We start from the raw sequence: 19,395 nt of genomic DNA, 5'->3' as shown, positions 1-19,395 counted from the left end.
CATGCTTTGCGCAGTCCAATAAACTTGAATAGGTTGTCCGATCTGAATATTGAAGTTCAAACTAAGCATATCCCTGCTCAGTCACCCTGGTAAGCGACCCATTTCGATCGGATGCATAAGGTATGCTTCTCGGAGGTAAGGCTAACATGCGAAAGAGGCGCCGCGATTGGCGAGAGTCAGGTGTACTCTTTCTAATCGTAATATATGCTCCACTTCCCTCGATAGAGGTCTTACATACTAGCCCTGCCATCTCGTGTGACGTCTACATCTCTGCCAATAATACGTCCACGCAAGATGAAGTTTGTATCACTTACAAGGATCTGGATAGTAGACAAAATGGGACAATGAAAGTCGGAAGCTTTCGGCAGCAAGGAAGTCGCTTAAAGCATTTTGTGATTCCGATGCAGTTCACGTCCGGATCCAGTTTCTTTCTTACGTTTGAGCATTGCGAATTGCATCACCTTGTATTGCATTTGGACAAACAGAGCTCTAGCTCAGCAAGAACCCATTCATCACCTCTTCCAAAGTGTCTTTCAAAAGCACATTATTGGGAGAGTGTCTCGCTACCTAGGATTCCAGCGCCCATGTCCAGAAACATGGCCGACAGAGAAAAGTTCCAGGCAGTCCTTCCTTCCATATTGACCGATCTGGACCAAGATCTCACTCGAAGAGGAACGCCCAAAGCCCTCAAGGATCGCTTCCTTGCCGTAGGTCTCCATGCATGCTGCTCCACTAGAACAGTCTGACCGACTTAGTGTCTACGCTCCAATGTCCAAGGAGGAAAACTCAATCGTGGCCTTATTGTCCTCAACACCGGCCACGTCCTGCTACCCCGTCCCCTGTCCGCGATCGAAATTCAACATCTCAGTATTCTCGGCTGGCTTACTGAGCTATTTCAGGCCGCGTACCTGATCTGGGACGATATCATGGACTCCTCCGAGTACCGTCGGGGCCAGCCTTGCTGGTATCGCCGGGACGGTATCGGGCTCAGTGCCATCAACGACGCGTGTCTGATCAAGTCGTCCATAATGGTGCTCCTGCGGCAGTACTTTGGCGACCATCCGAGCTATTGTGAGATGATGGAGCTATTTGACGAGGCTGCGTTCCGAACGGAGCTGGGCCAACTCGCTGATATGACGACGAGCAATGAATGCAGCCTGGCTGAGATGACGATGGAACGTTATGCGTTCACGGCGGAGAACAAGACTGCATTCTATAGTTTCTACCTCCCCGTCGCTCTCGCTCTGCAGTACCTCCAGCACGCGACTGAGCAGAATCTGACAGTTGCACGAGAAATCCTGCTTCGCATGGGCCGGTATTTCCAGGTTCAGGATGATTATTTTGATGTGTTCGGGGATCCGAAGATCACCGGCAAGGTTGGGACAGATATTCGAGATAACAAGTGCTCGTGGATGGCCCTGAAGGTCTTTGAGCTCTCTAGCTCCGAGCAAAAGGCTATTCTTAGTCTGTGCTACGGAAAACCAGACACGGAGAAAGAGGCCAGTGTGAAAGATGTGTTTTGCCAGGTAAATATCGAGGACGTGTTCAAGAACTTTGAGACGACCGAGTTAGACAATCTTGAAAAGCAAATCGACCAAATCGGAGGAGAGTATGGGCTTCTCAAGAATGCTCTCTGGTCAGTTTTGGGGAAGATATCGCGGCGGGATAAGTGAGTTATTTCATTTCCGAAATGCATATTCACCTGAAATCTCGTTTCTGGAAGCTGTCTTTCGTAGCAATCACAACTTTGCCCTTAGAAACTTTGGGGACTCTGATAGGCCTGGAACAATACTTCGTAGGGTGGTGTGCTTGCTGGCCTTCTTGTGTCATTCCTGTGGCATTTGTTGTCATTCCTTAGGTTCAGCTGGTAATTCGTGGATCGAATCCATACTTGTAGGTATCTATCAACGCATTCAAATCGACATTTACTATTTCATCTACGATCCTCACAAAGCTCACTCGATCGCTGATGTGGCCTACTTGAAGAATAGGTAATTTCTCTGATACCCAGGGATGAGATGAAATGATGTCTTTCGGCCAGCAGTGGAAGCGTGAGCTCAAATCCAGTGATATTTGTGATTTGGGGGGCATTGCGACAGGCTTCCTAATTGCAGCTGATGCCATCACGCATATTGACTGAAAGGATGTGTATTTCAAGTTCTCAATCGAGTGGAGACAAAGAGTTTATTGTCGCTTAAATCGCTTAGACAGAATTTATGCGGAGGGGAGTTGGGGTGCTGACTGACGAGAGAGACCATAACAAATGATGCGATATGTATTGTTTATCTCATAGTGTTTTCCTTGAGAGATAGTTTTTTCTGGCTTTTGAAGTAATTCATCTTCATCACCAATGCTATAATATTGATACAGCTTCCTTTCGCGTGTCGCTTGCTAACTTTGGAACTTCTCTCGAAATCTGGCTGTATCTCTTCTTGACAAGCTCATGCTTATGATAGCGGTGCGAGTGATGATTTCGGACATTCTTAATGGTGCCAGCCAGACATCATATCTCCACGATGAGCTCTCTTTCTCCCCTCATGCAAGCTGCAGAATATCTGGAGAGCAAATCGCATGCTTGTGTGTATCGGTAAGCTCGGACGGCGTGTGAAGATGGACCCCTCCAGAGACCCACCGATTGCTGTGGATCCAATATCTTAACGATAGCCAATCAAGGCACGGTTATCAGGCTTTATGTTATTGTGCTTCTCTGCAGTATCTCTTTCATAAATATAAAAGCTCCCGGTATTCAAATTTTCACGAACATCGAGTTTATGTTACTCTGAAGTTGGAGTGGAAGAAACGACGTCTTGATCTCGCTTGTTGACTTGCGATTTAAAGTTTGTGCAAACCACCCAAAAAGTCTTATCGATAAGATTTTGGAAATTATATTCTGCCATATCTTACCGTCAACAAAGTGCCAGCCCAGGTACCCTTCGGGTTGAAATTTTCATTCAACCATTGTATGACTCTTTGAAATAAAAAAAATTCTCGTCATGCAATCTCCTCCTACCACTGATGGCACCCAGCCTTATGCCTCCATGGCTGGGAAGCTCGACCCCCGACTCCTTCAAGCCCTGGACGTCATGGACTTCAAGTTCATGACGCCTGTCCAACAACGTGTTTTGACCGAACTCCCAGACTGGCGCAGTGACTGCCTCGTCCAGGCCAAGACCGGTACTGGAAAGACGCTGGCCTTCCTTCTGCCTGCATTGCACTGCCTCCTCCAGGGCAAAACCACGCCACCCCGAGGCCAGGTCGCCATCTTGATTATCACCCCCACAAGAGAACTCGCCCAACAAATTGCCAAATCGTGCGATCAGCTCACATCACAACTGCCGAAGCCCCTCGAGTGTCATATCGCAGTCGGTGGAACAGCTCGCGCTTCCGCTCATTCGCGCTTCATGAAGGGAGCCCCGTCTGTTCTGGTAGCAACACCGGGCCGACTGAAGGATTACCTATCCGACGAGTACACGGCTGAGAAGCTGTCCAACATTCAAACCCTGGTCCTTGATGAGGCCGATACAATGCTTGAGGCTGGATTCCTGGCCGATGTGAAGCAGATCCTTCGCCTTATCCCTTCGAAGAAGACAGGCTGGCAAGGCATGTGTTTCTCGGCCACCGTTCCACCCAAGGTCAAGGATGTGGTCAATGTGGTGTTGAAGGAGGGCTACACTAACATCTCTACCATTGATAAGAACGAGTCACCAACACACGAGAGAGTTCCCCAGTACCACGTGCTGATTCCGTCCGTGGCAGAGACCTTTACCGCCCTTGCTACTCTTATCAAGCTTGAGAGTCAAAAGTGCTCTAAAATCATTGTCTTTGGCGTGACTGCCAACATGGTCGCTCTCTGCGCCAAGGTCTTCGCCCAAGGCTTGACGCCTTTGAATGTGTTTGAGATCCATTCTCGTCTCAGCCAGAACATCCGCACAAGAACTACCGCCCAATTCAAAGAAGCAGCCTCCGGGATCATGTTTGCCTCGGACGTTATTGGTCGTGGCATGGATTTCCCCAATGTCGACTTGGTCATCCAGGTCGGTTTGCCCTCAAACGGTGAACAATACGTTCACCGTGTTGGTCGTACTGCCCGTGCTGGTAACGACGGCCGTGCGATCATCCTCCTTACCCAAAGCGAATCTTTCTTTATGAAGGTCAACCGTCACCTGCCCATCCAGCCGCATCCCCAGACCGATGCAATCCTTGCGGAAGCTCCCTCCTTCGCAGACTCTGTCAACAATGCCATGTACCAAATCGATGAAGTCACAAAGCAACGGGCCTATTCATCCTATATTGGTTTCTTTGCTGGATCAGGTCTTCTGAAGCAGCTCCGTCTTGATAAGGCCGGTCTTGTCCAACTCGCCAACGAAATGGCCATCAAGGGCATGGCTTGTCCCGAAGCTCCCCCAATGGACAAGAAGGTTGTCGGCAAGATGGGTCTGAAGGGTGTCCCTGGATTCAACTATGGAAGCTTGAGTGATCTGAATGGGGAGAGTAATTCCGGCGGCCCTCGTGGCCGTCCCAATGGACGTCCCAATAACAAGAAACGCGATGTCCTTAGCCCTGGAGGTGGTCAACGACGGGGAGGAGTAGAGAAGAATGGCCAAGGCGGAGGTCGCGGAGGAGGTCGTGGAGGTGGCCGTGGAGGCCGTGGAGGTCGTGGCGGTCGTGGTGGCCGTGGACGGGGCGCATAAAGAGTCATTTTACAATGTATTATACCAATATAGACTACATAATGGCACACATGATGAACCTAGTTACAAACCAACTATTCTATGAGTAACATTAAACAGCAAAAAACGAACTGACTTTTGCAAAAATATTGTAGATGCATGAAGAACAAAAATGTAAAAAGAAATGACAAGAGTGGGATTTGAACCCACGCCCCGAAAACGAGATGCGGAAATCTGGATCAGGTGAACCTGAACCGCACGCCTTGGACCAACTCGGCCATCTTGCCTGTGGATGTGAAAATTTCCCCTTTTTGGCATCATAGCCAAAAACAAAAATAGAAATGAACTATTTGCAACACGGATGAGATGAGATAAACTATAGTCTGCCATACGAGGTATATTTCTATTTAACTTGAACACCATTAATCCAGCACATCACTAAACCGCAATGACCAGTCATCCATTAAGATCCTCGATAAGTCGAATAATTCCAAGGCCCGAGCAAAACAGGTACATGATAATGACGCCAACCCTCCTCTCCATCACGTCCCCGACCCTTCACTGTAAATTTCACCTCAACCTCGGGCCAGAAGCTCTCAATCCCCTGCGCCTCATACCAAGGTCCAACGTCAAAGCGCACAGACCAGTTCGTCTTGCTCTCCGCAGCCGGCAGCGCAGCCAAAATATCCGGGACAGAAGATGCAGTTGCACCGTTCGCAGGTGTCCATTTCGCGACGCGGCCGTCGGCGTTAGTGGTAGCGTGGAAGGTGGTGGGGCTGGACGGTCCTGCGGGGGTAGACAGAAGCGTCAATGTGACGGGGAGGTTCGCGGCGGGTGTGCCGGTCAGTGTGTTTAGACAGTGGCAGGTAATGGGGTCGCGGGCGGCCATCGTGGGTGGGTTGGAGTGCGGGGCGGAGAGGTGTTGCTGGTAGAGCGCGAGGCGGTTGGCTGTGCGATCTGAGGGTTTGTGGGAGGGGTCCATATAGAGACGAGGAGAGGACAGTTGGGGGAAGAAGTAAAATTCCAAGTTGATTTATCTACGGGGAAGTTCTTAATTTCTATGGGCCGGTGGCATCGGAGGGCACCGATAGCCATGCGGAGGATGCCATGGGTGGAGCTCAAAGGTTTACGGTTTCGGGTTCTCGACGATCATTGATTTTGATTCAAGGCTTTGATCTTTGATTATAATTCGAAGTAATAGTCAAAGACGATTTAGTTCTGTTCAGAAAGAATTGCCGTGGAGGATTCTCGGGTTATGACCAACCTTGGAATGCATGTCCATTGATAAGCATATCCTCGGCTGGGGAGCTAGTAGATATGGCACCAGGAATGCTTTTCCGGGCTTCCAAGGTTTGTGATTTGGGATCTCAAATGCATATCAAGCTTCCTTTGTCTGTCATCACAGTGGCCCATTTATTAAGATGATTTTCGACTTTGATCTCGAATATCAAGAGTATTGTTATATCTGAGATTCTGTTTGAGCTTCCTTATAACCCAGAGAGTTGGTCCAGAGACCTATGGGAAGTACACAGTAGCACTTGATCACAAAGTTCCGTTTCTTGGTTGGAGACTGGTTTGAAAGAGTAGTTCGTTTCATTGGGTCCGAAGATGCAGGAGCCTCATAGAAACGAAAGCATTAGTATCAGGTGATGTGGCATTAAAGTCGTTTATGGACACGCGTCACCAGAAAGCAAAGTGTACAGCTGGAAAGTGGCAACTCTATCCTCAATCCAAATCACTGAAAGCTTTTAACCTCAAAGAAACTAAAAGATCAATCAAAGCTCTATCAATTCCCATTGTAGCTATCTAGACTGTGTTCGGGAACGTTCGATCGCTTTGCGGGGCAAATCCTCAATTTTGAACATCACCTCCGTCTCTCCCCCACACCACTCCTAAGCTCCGCAACATCATCATGTCTTCCTCCGCCGTGGTCCAAAGTGACGACCTCGACATGGATCCCACGCTCCAGTCGATCATCGACCAGAAAACCCTTCGCTGGATCTTCGTCGGTGGTAAAGGTGGTGTGGGTAAGACCACAACCTCCTGCTCGCTCGCCATCCAACTCGCCAAAGCCCGCAAATCCGTGCTCCTGATCTCCACCGATCCCGCCCACAACCTGAGCGATGCCTTTGGCCAGAAATTCGGAAAGGAGGCCCGTCTCATTGACGGATATGACAATCTCAGCGCCATGGAGATCGACCCCAACGGCAGCATCCAGGATCTCCTGGCCAACGGGGACGGACAGGATGATATGGGCGGAATGGGCATGGGAAACATGATGCAGGATCTTGCGTTCAGCGTAAGTTGAAAGGATGCGCTAAAGGCGAAGCCAAAGTTCTGGCATGAAACTAATGCCAGCGCTGCTAGATCCCCGGAGTTGATGAAGCCATGTCCTTCGCCGAAGTCCTGAAGCAGGTCAAGTCGCTTTCTTACGAGGTTATTGTGTTCGATACTGCGCCTACCGGCCACACGCTGCGCTTCCTGCAGTTCCCAACTGTTCTTGAGAAGGCGCTGGCGAAGCTGTCCCAGCTCTCGTCGCAGTTCGGGCCCATGCTCAATTCGATTCTGGGCGCGCGGGGCGGTTTGCCCGGTGGACAGAACATGGACGAGCTGTTACAGAAGATGGAGTCGCTGCGGGAGACCATCAGCGAGGTCAACACGCAGTTCAAGAACGCGGATATGACCACCTTTGTCTGTGTGTGTATTGCGGAGTTCTTGTCGCTTTACGAGACCGAGCGGATGATTCAGGAGTTGACTAGCTACGGCATTGATACCCATTCGATTGTTGTGAACCAGTTGCTTTTCCCCAAGGAGGGCAGTGGCTGCGACCAGTGTACCGCGCGGAGGAAGATGCAGAAGAAGTACCTGGAGCAGATCGAGGAGTTGTATGAGGACTTTAACGTGGTTCGCATGCCGCTATTGGTGGAGGAGGTCCGCGGAAAGGATAAGCTGGAGAAGTCAGTTGATTCCTGCATATGGTGTTATGATTTCGGCTAACCTTTTTCTGGTATAGGTTCAGCGACATGCTTATCCACCCCTATATCCCGCCGCAGTAAGGGCTTGATCCCGTAGCTTGACAGGATACGAGATGGCCTTGGCAGTTTTGTTCGGACGAATTATGAAAAGACTAGAGAATAATAAATCACCGATGATCCTGGTTCGATGTATGCGTAGTTGTAAGTGAAAGATCCGAATTCCCGGGCATCAAGACCAGAGTGTAGAGGAGACTATGCAAGTCCCTGTACCGACTTGTTCTGGACTTTCCTCAGCCCAACCAAACCCACCGCACATCAAATTCTTTAGAGTTCCGATTTCAACAGATTCGGGGCAAATGCATAGACTCCGACAAATCAGAAGATCCCTGGGCTGATCGAAACCCAGGAACTGGGGTCTGCAGCCATGTGTTCCTATATCTCAAGGGCAAATCTCGGTCCCGAGAGCGTATGCAGCAACAGCCTACATTGGATTAGTTCGGGCTTCGATGAAGGGCAATGGTGCCACGACATCAACCATTTGGCGCTGCCTCCAAGGTGCGGTGTAGGAAAGTTATGTGACAACTCCGCTTTTTGCAATTGATTTACTCGGTATTTTGGAAAACGATCCGTGCTGTGTTACTCATGCTAACTTTCCCCAAGCCTCACTTTGACCGGGCACGGGGAACAGCGGCAACGAATATCATGAGCTGAGCTTGATCAGACCCCCAGAGATTGATTAATCGAATTCCAATTCCAAATTGATCCATCATATGGTATACCAGAGGCAAAAAGGGAAGAGGGGGGGGGGAAAGGGTTGGGTCTCATTGTCTCCTAGAGTGAGGCGAACCCCCTTTTGCCCCGAGAGTTCCGTGAACCCTTAGCAGGAGAAACTGGGACTGGATCGATTGGTTGTGGATTTATGCTTTCACGCTTTCTGCGATGCGCCCCCAATTAGGTAGGGTTGGATTCGAGTCCGCTGCTTCATGACTGCGCCGTCCACACCAGGGATTTTACCTAGCGTCTGCTAATTATCTTGCATCCCATTTGTTCGTTTGGGATGTGAATGCAGTGGATCCAGATCCAAGGCATGGTGGTGGGTTCGCTGTTTCTGAGATCATCTCCCATCCAAAAACTAGATGGAGAGCACTGCAGTGGTCTGGGACTTGGTCCTATTCGTCACCCTTTCTTTGACAAGGGTCCTGACAGACCGCTCATGAGTTATGAGGGGAAGGGGGGGTTCGAATCGCTTTGAAGCTGGCTAGTGCGGGTTATTTATACCCTATGCAATCCTGAAGAAGGTTAAAGAACAGAAAAGCAAACAATCACCCCAGATATCTAGTACAGGTATCTAGGATTACTAGTTTATACTGGTTTATTACTTCTTGGTCCTCGCTGGTGTCTATCCAATATTCAAACCGCTACCAGCACATCAATACTGTCACTACTTCTTTATTTGAAGTTATACCACAATGTCGCCCGTCCAGCAGTACTGGCTTCCGGGATATGGACTCTCCCGCCACATTGTCCTCGGACACATCCACTACTTCCTCGGTCCGTCTGCTTCGGTCCGGCCGTATAGTTACCAGGTATATCGGGCCACACCACCCACCAGCGCCACGATCAACTCGCTCTAACCAGACTTCCTTTGTTCAAAGGGACGCGAAGGATATCTGATTACGGGTGTACCTCTTACACGGGTCTGTACTTCCAAAAGTCGGAATGGGAGAGACCAAAGCGAGGTCAAGATGTTAATGTCATGGGTTAAAGCTGACTTCCATCTGTACAGGAACAAATTGAGGATCTAGCTACCATGTCTCGAGAGTATGAGAAACAGGAAGCTGCACGCATGACTGCTCAGAGCCATAATTCCCATGGCAACGGCAATGGAGTATCTTCACGGCAGTCAGAGCCCTACATCAATGAGTTGATCCCTGTTGAAACCTCCCGGGGACGTCGGCACCCAGAATCAGAGACTAGAGGCCGTTAAGACCTATATCTCGTGCTTGTTCAACTGTCCTAGACCTGGATCGTGAACCGGAAGTTTGTCCTTTTCCCAATTCCCCGGGAGTTTGCTCTAGCCATCCTATTTCGGGATTCATACAGGACTATCCGGACGTTTCAATGCCATGAAGTTCTTGACCGAGGACGACGGGCTTGATACTTGGCCTGGATCGACTCTTCTGTCTGGCCTTTTCTGCTGTGAACCCCCGGGGTTGAGTTTATATCAGGATCAGGTGAACCGGATCTTGATCGATTCTGCGAGGGATAAGCCAGTCCGTCCGGGCATATTGTTTTACGACACTCTTTGTTGGAGTGTGCGCTAGAAGCTTCCAGGTCTCGTCGTGGCGTTATGGTTGTTAGGACTCTTGTCCCTTCTGGCTATCATGCAGTCTGCTGCAACATACAACGGAACACATTCCAAGGACCAGACATATTGCCAGACATCATTTTCACTCATCTCTATAGACCATTCGTAACAGCATAGATCCATCAGACCCCGACTAACTCGGGAGTCTACTACATTATTCCCTCTCTTTTCTCTTTTTTGTTCTTCTGCTAGGAACCAACGAAGAAGAAAACACGATCTGATGACAGAAGGGGGTGGGGGGAAATAGAAAATGGAAGAAGAGAAACTGTGGACTTAGAGGTAAAAAAGAAACATCAGAAAAGGTTGGACCACCTAAGAACGCCAGCCGGATGCCACTCTGCCTCGGAGTCCCTCATCCCTCACAAAAGAACCGTGTTGTGACATACACGGGGAGACTATAAAAGGGAGAGGCAAAAAGAAAAAAACATTTGGGGTTGATAATAACAAAAGAAGAAAAGTTCGCATCATCTCATGGATAGGGAGGAGGTTGTTTATTTTGCGACGGATGAGCTCAAGACCTGTGTGCGGAAGAAGGCACCCTTGGTCTTTTCAATGACTTGCTGGTAAACCGACTGCGGCGGGTGGTTCATGATAACTGTGCCCTCCTGGTAGTCGATCTTGGCATCAACACGGGTATCGCGGATGAGGTTGACAATCCACTTCTCACCCTCATCCTGGTTCAGACCAAGGCGGGTAGAAAGATCGCTGGGAGAAGTCAGTAGGTTGTCTCAAGAAGATTTTCTTTTGAATATTGCTTGATACATACTTGATATCGATCCGCTGGTGGATCTTGCAGTAGCTCTCGGAAATCAGGTGACGAGCAGCCTCAACAAAAGCATCCGCAGCAGATACAAGGAAGAAATCACTGCGGAGAACTTCCTCGGCCTCACCCAGCTTCTTCTGGGCCTCCTCGAAGTCAAAGTCGACGTAGAGCGCCTTGACGAAGTCGGTAATAGGGTCGGTGTACTCGTAATCCTCCTGGCGCACAACGCGGATCAGGTCCTTCAGTTGCTTCTGGTACACACCGGAGTGCTTGTGAGGGCGGCTGCGGTTGGTGATGACGGCGGCGGCAAGGTAACGCAGAACCCACGGGCAGCTGGTCTGGATGGTGTTGATGTAGGCGGGGGAGAAGAAGAGGTCGGTCAGGACGTCACGGGCGGCGTCGTGGTTGAAGAAGGGGAACAACGACCAGTGGATGAGCCAAGAGCGGTTGTTGAGCTGGGCGAGGGGGTTGTTGAACAGACGAGTCTCAATTGAGTCCTTGACCTTCTGCACCTCCTCCATGGCAGCCTCCCAGTTGGTGGTCAGGATCTCGGAAGCCAGTTTACCCCAGGTGGCGGAAGCAACCTTGTCGTTATCGGTAGACAGAACACGGAACTGGTACAGCAGCTCGGCGGCGTTACCGTAGCTACCACAGCTGTACTGGAAGCGGCCGTAGTCGTAAAGGCCATCGACCATCTCGGTGGTGACACCGTGCTGCTCCTCGAGGAAGCGCAAGTTAGCGGCCTTGTCGCTGCGCAAGTTGCCCACAACCTCCTCATCCTGCAGCAACTCGGTAATTTTCTCAACCTGGCTCTCGTAGTGCTGCAGCTTGGCCAGAACCTCCTCCCGCTTCTTAACGAACTCCTCGGGGATCGAGTCGGAGTTGTTGATCTCCTTCCACAGGTTGGCGACGTAATCAGTCATGTTGGTGTGCTTAAGCAGCTCGTACTTGGCCCGAATGATTTCGTTGTCCTCCTCATCGTTGCCGGCGCTGAACTCGAGCAGAGGGAAAACCAGGTGGCGGTCGAGGTAGGGGATCAACCGGGGCAGAAGGTCAGTCTCGGGGGCGACATCTGTAGGGTGAGCGCCGCTGAGCTGCGCAGCGGAAGGAGGGGCGTTGTCTGCCATAGTGGGACGCAAGATGTGGGTTGGTTCAAAAGACACAGCGATGTCTCTTTGATTGAATTTGTGTGCGGGAGGGTTTGACGCGCTAAACCCAATTGGGGGGTCAGGAGCGTGGGGCGGTGGCAGAATCAGGACGTGAGAGAAACTTGCGCTTTTTCTTGTTTCTCGGTCCTTGAATGAAGCTTTGTCCGTCGCTTCGCTCACTCTTCCCCCTCCCCAACTTCTCTTCCTTGACGCGCAATGGCGTCTCTTCGACACTCTGCTTCGGTCGCTTCGACCGTGTGCAGACAGAGCGCCAAGTCCCGTCTTACCCAGTCCGTGGCTTCCGTGCAGACATCTAACCTGTCCATATTTACACGGCCTGCATCTTGTAAGTTTCGGAATATGCAATCGATTCGCACTTTCTTTGAATCCAGGGATCTGTCCTACCAGCCGTACCGCACCAGTGGTAGTGGTAGTGACAGTGGCAGTCCAGGTATAACATCATCAGGCTTCAGATCCTCGAGTCTGACGTTGTACCGGCCCGGTCAAAAGAACGAAAAGATCACTTCGTAGGATCATACCCAGCTAACCAACATAATACCCAATAGCCTCTCTCCGCTCATCTACCTCCAACTCCCTTTGTACCCATCAGAAGCGCACGTTCCTGACGTACCTCAACCGCCAAGCTCAAGCGCTTAAAGAGCAACCTATCTCCTCCTCAACCCCATTCCCTCAGCAAACCACACGAGCCCCGGCACCTCTCCAACTCAACAACCTCCCCTACTTCATCCGTCGTACCGGCTCCAACCAGCTGCCCGTCTACCTTGTCACAAAAGCCGGTGGCACAAAGCAGCTTACAAAGATTCAAAAGACCGAGGGTGATCTAGATGCGTTGCGCGAGGACCTCGCACGGTCCCTGGGTGTTGACCTTCGGAGCTCAGATGTGAGCATTAACCGGCTGACTGGTCATATCATTGTCAAGGTAGGCATTTTGATTCTAGGTCGTACCGCGTAAGCGCAAGTTGAATATAAGACTAATGACTAAATCTTACAGGGCTGGCGCAAAAACGAAATCCTGAAGTTCTTGAAGGAGCGAAACTTCTAATCCTTCAACCTCTTTCTTTCCCTTTTATTCGCACCGTATCGCGAAATATGTGTTGCCAAACATCTAATAATCAAGATGGCCACAAAAAGCATTGAGCAAATCCTACATGCGGAATGGATTCGACCCGAACAGATCCTTGGAAGGACGAGACCCCACTAAGGATAACATACGAGGCGGGACAATGTCATATGTCATTCCTATTCGAGTGGCTTTGGGCTGAGACGTCCATGGGTAATTTCATTTCCCTGTCTGGTACTTTTCTTCTTTAATCGTTGTTGGGGGCTTCTTTTCTGCCTCTTTTTTTGAATGCTGGTGTTCTTCCTTTTGGCTTTCATTTTCCATTTGCAGTTGCCCGGCGCTTGCTTTTGAGTTTCACTCTGTACCATTTCTACTCTGTATATGTTCCATGACTCGGTGCGGGTGCCAAGGTATTTTCTTTAATTGAACGATTCCATGCATCGGCTCATAGGCACTCCTATCGTAGATGTCCTGGGAGAGGATCAAACCCGAATCACACCACCGAATGCAAGCTGCTGACGACATGAAGATGTTGGGCCTCGTACCTTATGGTTTATTTGGTCTATGTGTGGCTTAGGCCACTTAGGGTACTTTTTACAAATATCGTATGATCTTGTCGAGGGTATTTTGAGCATTGTACACTGAAAGACTCAACACGCTATCTCACAATGAAAACAAAAATTCTGAAAGAAGTAATGGGCAAAAATAAAAACCCCCATTTCCACTGGCGCCTAAAGAAAGTAAAATTGACCATTGACTGGAAGAAATGGTTACAAATGACATGACAGAAATCAAATTGTCGTAAATGCTTCATACAAAGAACCGCTCATTTTACCCGACGGTGCCCACATACTCCATAGATTAACAAGGATTACTCTGCAAGACGAGCATATGTGAGGAGTTGGCGGATTATGTTGGGATCCATGTTGGGAAGCAATAACGCCCCAAGTAGACTTTCCTTGCGAGGGATAACTCCAGATGGAAGCTTCAGCGGCAAGGTATTGTCCACTTGCTTGGATTTCTCGGCAAGTCGGCGTAAGATGGCCAACCCACGATTGATGATAGCGGCAAACGCATAAGCATCCGCTTCGTGGGGGCCTCTTTGCCGGATACTAGCGAGTTGCGGGAGGCGTTCGGTGCAAAGCAGGCAGGAAAGTCGCAAGAGGTGAATGGCAAACCCATCAACAGACCCAACCCAAGATCTTGCCAAAGAGCCGTCTGCAAATGTGGTCAAAACATCCGCAGCCAACAGACCTTGCATGAGGAAGATCTTGCGGGCATCTGCAACCGCCAGAGGTTTCTTGTCAGGAACGGCGCAGACAGCAAGACCAAACGCGCGGGTCAGGAGATCTGGTCGAGCCGGAACAGAACCGTCACCAGAGAATATGGCTCCAAAGTAGATCCGGTTCGGGTCATCCCTCGCCAACAGCTTAGCCAGGCCATCCACCGCAGCAGGGGTATATCGATGGATAGAAGGATTGAAGGCAGTGAACATCAATTCCTTAGATTGTGTGGATTCTGGCGCAAAAGCAAGAAGGAATTCCAATAGGCTTTGAGCCTCCTCTTTCCCGGGTATTTGCATGACGTGGGCCGAGTTACTCATGAAAATGACCGCATCCTTCATAAAATCCAGTGTATTGTGGTTGGTCCGTAGGAACATTTTGTGGGTTCCAAGGCAGCGGAAAACATCGGCAAAGACCTGAGTAACAGCGGGGATGCCCAGGATGCCAACGTTAGCTTCGTTGAAGGACAAGTTGCGGATGATGGTAGTGATGCATATCAACCGTTCCACGGCTCGATCAAGCCTGTATTCCAGGCTTCCGAATTCAGGAACTTCCGCAAGTGATGTGAATTCAGACTGGCATCCCCGTGTCACCTCTTCGTAAGAACGCATGCCTTCGGGCAATTCAGGGATGTGCTCAGCTAAAAATTCGGCTTGGTCCTGGGCACAATCCACCAGACTTTCCACCAAATCATCGCAGTTCTCCAGAGAGATCGCAGTGTTGGGCTCAGAGGATAGGGTGGTCAGAGTATCCAAGGCAACCCGAATTTCCGCCTGGATCCCACATTTGAGTCCCATGTTCAGAGCATGAATATCCACTACACCTAGTTCTGCAAACGCTGGTACACTTGGCTTCAGCCTTAAGATCTCATCGCCAATCTGGAACATCTCATCTACCGCAATTGGGCCATGCAGGCGGTGCTCGGTGATCACTTTGGGCTTGAACGGATCCTCAATAGGCACCTTAGTCACCTGTTCCTGTTTGGGATCAGCTTTGGCTGGCTGTGGCCCCGGTGTGACCGACGCGGCTTTGCTTGGTTGTGATGGTGAAGGCGCAGCAAACTGCCCTGTGTTGTCTGCGGGGGGAACTGATGACTGCGACTGGCGAGAAACACTAAGTCGATGTGCAGTTTGAGGGGGTTTGCTTTGACTGCGTGCTTGAGTTGGGGTCGCAAATCCATTCATTGAGGGGGCTTGGGCTTGATTCGGGATGGGGGTATTGTTTTGGGGAGATTGAGATGGTTGCTCGAAGCTCTGGCCCTGTTTTACCGCCGGAGACTGAAACTGCATCCCTGATGCATCACTTGGTTGGCGGGGAACACCTGGCTGGAGCTGCGGCTGGAGCTGCTGCGGGTGCTGCTGCTGCTGATTTGGTTGTTGTTGATGCTGCTGCTGGTTTTGCTGTTGCTGCATCTCCGCGAATTGTTTTTGTTGCGAGCTGATAAAAGCCTGCTCATAAGGAGCTAAATTCCGCTGATAATATTCCCGAAGCTCCTGAGCTGCCAGTGGGAACTGCATCTGGGGGAACTGAAGATGCTGCGCAACGGCAGGCCACCCATTCATCGCTGTAACCTTCTTCGATCCACCCATCTTCATGATAGTTCCATACAATTGAACAATACTGAGCGGGCGACCACTGATGATCGGGTTTGGGTCAAAGGGAAGATTTCTTGACATCTGAAATTTCTGTACCGCACGCATAAAGGCTTCTGGGTTGCTGGGCTTTGCGACGTTTTGCTGCATCTGCCGAAAGGCGGCTATCTGTTGAGGATTGGCCATGGGGTTCATGCCACCTGCAACGGGGCGACCGGCCATCTGCGGGTTGGCATTCATTTGTCGGTTTTGCATTGACATAGCATGGAGTCGCTGCTGCTGGGCCGCGAGAGCCTGATGATACCCCGGCGGCACTTGTTGCATACCGCCTTGTTGCATACCGCCAAATGCCTGCTGGGGCGCAGCCGAGCCAGGTCCTTGGAACTGGCCGCCCATGCCTTGCGGAAAGGCTTGCCCAGGCATAAAGTTATTGTTTTGCGGGGTGTTGACACGGCTTCCATGATCTGACTGTGACGGTGACATGTGAGGACCCACATGAGGACCAGCGGGAGAGAAAGGGCTGGGAGAGGCTGTCCCCATGCGAACGCTTTGCTGGTCGAAATCTTGCATGACTGGCGACTGCGTCACGTTTGGCGAAGCTCCTTGTTGAAGGTGTTGATATGGAGTAGGATGCTGAGGAAATTGCGGTGTTCCGTTGGCTGGGCCTTGATAGCCTGGGTAGGGAACCTGAGGTGTCTGGGATCGCGACCCAGTCACTCCACCGGGAGCAGGACGTGGTGACATAGGCATGCCATCTTCTGGTCGTGGTCGTTTTGATGGAATCACCTGGTTAGGGTTGTGGAAGCCCGGGGAAGCGTTCCGCGGCACACCATTGAACATGCGCTGGAACTGGTTCGGATCCTGGGGGTTTGGAGAGGCATGGAGAAAGGCGGCAGATGGATCGATTGTGGAAGGATTAAAGGCCCCATTATCCTGACCAGGAAGATTCGAGGCGTCGACGGCCCAGGCGTTCATGTCGTGCGGTTTTACCAACCCATCTGCGCCATCAAGGTCAGCAACGATATTCACTGCGCATCATCATCATCGATGGGAAATCATCATGTGCATCAATGGATAAAACATAAGGATCCCGATCGTCTTTCTAGACAAGGGACACGCGTTGGGTGGGCCTGTTTTGGGGGATGCGCGCTCGGTCGCGACACGGGTCCGGGGGGAGGGGGCGCAGAAAGATTGGGATGGGAAAGCCATATTGGCGCAAAGGGAAGGAATAGGTGGAAGGGAAGGTCAGGAATGGAGTCATGGGAAGTACATACCGACAAGGCTGGATCACTTAAATTCCGACTGGCGAACGGATGGCTAAGGCCGAGTCCCGGGATTAGCAGATGGGACGAAAAGGGCAGAGGTTGGAGGTGTTCCGTGGGGGTCACGTGTTATGGGCCTGAGGCAACGAAGGTCACCAAGCAACAAAGGGAATGGGGATGGGGGAGGCTTTGAATGGATGGGTCTGTGGGGGGGCTGTCAAATCACAGGCTGGGGGTAAAAGAAGATCAGTTCTAGATGATGAAAGGACCAGGTTCGGCCCGATAAACCATAAAGAGAACAAATGGGGGTTACAGGTAGTGCATAGGTGTGGGCTCCCGGAAAGGGGGAAACGAAGTGTGTGGGAAGGACAGGTGCGTGGCCAGAGGGGAACAAATAATACCAAGGAAAAAAACGGAATGGCAAAAGCATAAAACATAAAATACAAAAAAGGAAGTAAACGAATACCTACAGTTCGCGAAGCAGTTAGGGATGAAAGGGGAAGTGGAGAGAGAATTGAGGAAAATTACTGCGAGAGAATTCAGTGGGAGAAAAGGAACTCTGTTTTCGGTCTCCCTTGTACCACCTCCACCATTCACTCATGGGTATTTTTCCCTTTTTCTGAGCAGTTAGTGAATCTGTTTTCTGTGGTTTTTCTAGTTAGTATGGTTTTTTGTTCCTGTCCCTAGAAACCATTGTTTTTTCTGTAGCTTGAATTGCATAGGTCGTCATGACGTTAGTCACGGGTCTCGGCTGCGTTCGCGGCTCATCCACCATTAAGAAGAGGCGAGGCCCAGTACTCGGTCAACCCAGACCTGGGGGTTCTAAGATTTTTTTTTTTCGCTCTCCTTTCCCATGGATACGAGAACAGAAGAAAGAGGAGAAAGAAAAGATCTTAAGAAAATATCCCGAAAACAAGTGGGCGATGATCCATTCCAACGGTCTTCGCCCAGTCAGGTTAGTCCGTATACTCCCAAGGGTGCAAGGCCCGTGGGCTGTTCCCGGGAGCACGAAAATCATCGCAGAGAAAGATAGAGAAAAAATATATGCTGTAGGGGGAGGGGAAAGGAGGGGGAGAAATAAATAAGGAAGAAAAGAAATCAGAAAAGCGCACTCTGGGGTCCGGCGTGGGCGTGGGCGCTCCTTATATAAAGCTCAGGCTAGCGTCTGATAATCATGACGAGCGCCCAATCTTTTCCCCCTCCTTAAGGAAATGGGGAAAGGAAAAATTAAAATAAAAAACCACGCAGGAACCCAAATGCACCAAAAGGAACCAGATGAGAGCCAAGACTAGGTTCTCCCCTTCACCCAGTGGCAAGGATCCGACTCGATCCGCATGGGAAATTTCATGGTCTCTTGTGCCTGTCCCACCTAGCCGCGGGCCCTGCTCCACTCTCATGATTGGGTCCGGGCTCAATGCCAGATGAAAAGGACGCGAAGTGGTGTGGAAGAATCCATTTGTCTGTATGATGATTTCCCGAAACACATCAGCTGCCTCGATTTGCGTCGCCCGCTACACATCACCAACCTAACAAACGTGATCCCGCCTCATTGGCCATACGACAACCCTGGCTGTCTGATCACCGGTGATCACCCTGAAACATGTCATGACCACAGCCTAAACCTTTCAAAGGTTAACCTGTAAGTCAATGAGCTCTAGCCACTGATACGGATTTGATCTCTTGTTGGCTTATCCCACCGTGGATCAGCTTTACCACCCCGTACCTAGTCATATGTACTCCCTGGTGTAGAGCCTATCCCCGTAAAGTGTGATTTTTGAAGTTGTAGTGAATGACTACTGGTCTATCATTAAAAAACCACATTGGATAGCCTTATGTCTCCAGTAGTTTGCAGGCGATTGCAGTAAACTCTTTGAGGATCAAACAAAAGTCCCTCTGATCTCAAATAATATTTCAAATTTTGAACGATATCCACGGAATCAATATGACAAATCTTGATAATTATCTAACAAGCATAATATAGTCCAACATATTTGAAATTCACATGAGAAGACAAATTGAATAATTAATAATAAAACATGGTAACCCGTGATCAGTTCGATGTACTGCTGCTTCTCGACTATCCCAGCACAGAGCACGTGATCTACCCGGAAGCTCCAATTGCCCGATTGATCGAGCTCCAAGGACACAACCCATCTCCAGACCCTCCACCGCGCAATCTAACACCCACCAACTCGCATCAAATAACAACCCTCATCGCCATCTCCACTTGATTCCATCTATTTTCCGTCGACA

General features: G+C 50.1%; 9 protein-coding genes across 9 annotated transcripts; 6 read left to right on the top strand and 3 right to left on the bottom strand.

Moving 5' to 3' along the window:
• Positions 1–596: 596 nt before the first annotated feature.
• Positions 597–1,673, top strand: N7484_006218 (FPP/GGPP synthase family protein; the record flags this gene model as incomplete). Its single annotated transcript, XM_057116636.1, has 2 exons — positions 597–707; positions 756–1,673. 2 exons carry the CDS (start codon positions 597–599, stop codon positions 1,671–1,673), a joined length of 1,029 nt encoding a protein of 342 aa, XP_056972519.1.
• A 1,320-nt stretch (positions 1,674–2,993) lies between these two features.
• On the top strand, positions 2,994–4,691 carry N7484_006217 (P-loop containing nucleoside triphosphate hydrolase protein; the record flags this gene model as incomplete). The annotated part of the gene is made up of 1 exon (XM_057116635.1): positions 2,994–4,691. One exon carries the CDS (start codon positions 2,994–2,996, stop codon positions 4,689–4,691), a length of 1,698 nt encoding a protein of 565 aa, XP_056972518.1.
• A 442-nt stretch (positions 4,692–5,133) lies between these two features.
• Positions 5,134–5,652, bottom strand: N7484_006216 (hydroxyisourate hydrolase; the record flags this gene model as incomplete). Its single annotated transcript, XM_057116634.1, has 1 exon — positions 5,134–5,652. One exon carries the CDS (start codon positions 5,650–5,652, stop codon positions 5,134–5,136), a length of 519 nt encoding a protein of 172 aa, XP_056972517.1.
• Positions 5,653–6,582: 930 nt separating this feature from the next.
• N7484_006215 (Golgi to ER traffic- protein) lies at positions 6,583–7,726 on the top strand (the record flags this gene model as incomplete). Its single annotated transcript, XM_057116633.1, has 3 exons — positions 6,583–6,969; positions 7,038–7,627; positions 7,684–7,726. 3 exons carry the CDS (start codon positions 6,583–6,585, stop codon positions 7,724–7,726), a joined length of 1,020 nt encoding a protein of 339 aa, XP_056972516.1.
• A 1,388-nt stretch (positions 7,727–9,114) lies between these two features.
• Positions 9,115–9,632, top strand: N7484_006214 (uncharacterized protein; the record flags this gene model as incomplete). Its single annotated transcript, XM_057116632.1, has 2 exons — positions 9,115–9,231; positions 9,432–9,632. 2 exons carry the CDS (start codon positions 9,115–9,117, stop codon positions 9,630–9,632), a joined length of 318 nt encoding a protein of 105 aa, XP_056972515.1.
• Positions 9,633–10,504: 872 nt separating this feature from the next.
• N7484_006213 (eukaryotic translation initiation factor 3 subunit E) lies at positions 10,505–11,903 on the bottom strand (the record flags this gene model as incomplete). Its single annotated transcript, XM_057116631.1, has 2 exons — positions 10,505–10,718; positions 10,780–11,903. The coding sequence occupies 2 exons, from the start codon at positions 11,901–11,903 to the stop codon at positions 10,505–10,507; spliced, it is 1,338 nt and encodes a 445-aa protein (XP_056972514.1).
• Positions 11,904–12,140: 237 nt separating this feature from the next.
• N7484_006212 (mitochondrial 54S ribosomal protein mL49) lies at positions 12,141–12,987 on the top strand (the record flags this gene model as incomplete). Its single annotated transcript, XM_057116630.1, has 3 exons — positions 12,141–12,270; positions 12,491–12,864; positions 12,937–12,987. The coding sequence occupies 3 exons, from the start codon at positions 12,141–12,143 to the stop codon at positions 12,985–12,987; spliced, it is 555 nt and encodes a 184-aa protein (XP_056972513.1).
• Positions 12,988–13,876: 889 nt separating this feature from the next.
• On the bottom strand, positions 13,877–16,855 carry N7484_006211 (putative ARID/BRIGHT domain protein (SWI1); the record flags this gene model as incomplete). Its single annotated transcript, XM_057116629.1, has 1 exon — positions 13,877–16,855. One exon carries the CDS (start codon positions 16,853–16,855, stop codon positions 13,877–13,879), a length of 2,979 nt encoding a protein of 992 aa, XP_056972512.1.
• Positions 16,856–19,178: 2,323 nt separating this feature from the next.
• On the top strand, positions 19,179–19,373 carry N7484_006210 (uncharacterized protein; the record flags this gene model as incomplete). The annotated part of the gene is made up of 1 exon (XM_057116628.1): positions 19,179–19,373. The coding sequence occupies one exon, from the start codon at positions 19,179–19,181 to the stop codon at positions 19,371–19,373; it is 195 nt and encodes a 64-aa protein (XP_056972511.1).
• Positions 19,374–19,395: the final 22 nt, after the last annotated feature.

The sequence above is a fragment of the Penicillium longicatenatum genome (assembly GCF_028827895.1).
Source record: "Penicillium longicatenatum strain IBT 33135 chromosome Unknown contig_3_segment0_segment0, whole genome shotgun sequence".
NCBI classification, from domain to species: Eukaryota; Fungi; Ascomycota; class Eurotiomycetes; order Eurotiales; family Aspergillaceae; genus Penicillium; species Penicillium longicatenatum.
Note: the sequence above shows the minus strand (reverse complement) of the source record. Positions and strands in the feature narration are given on the sequence as shown.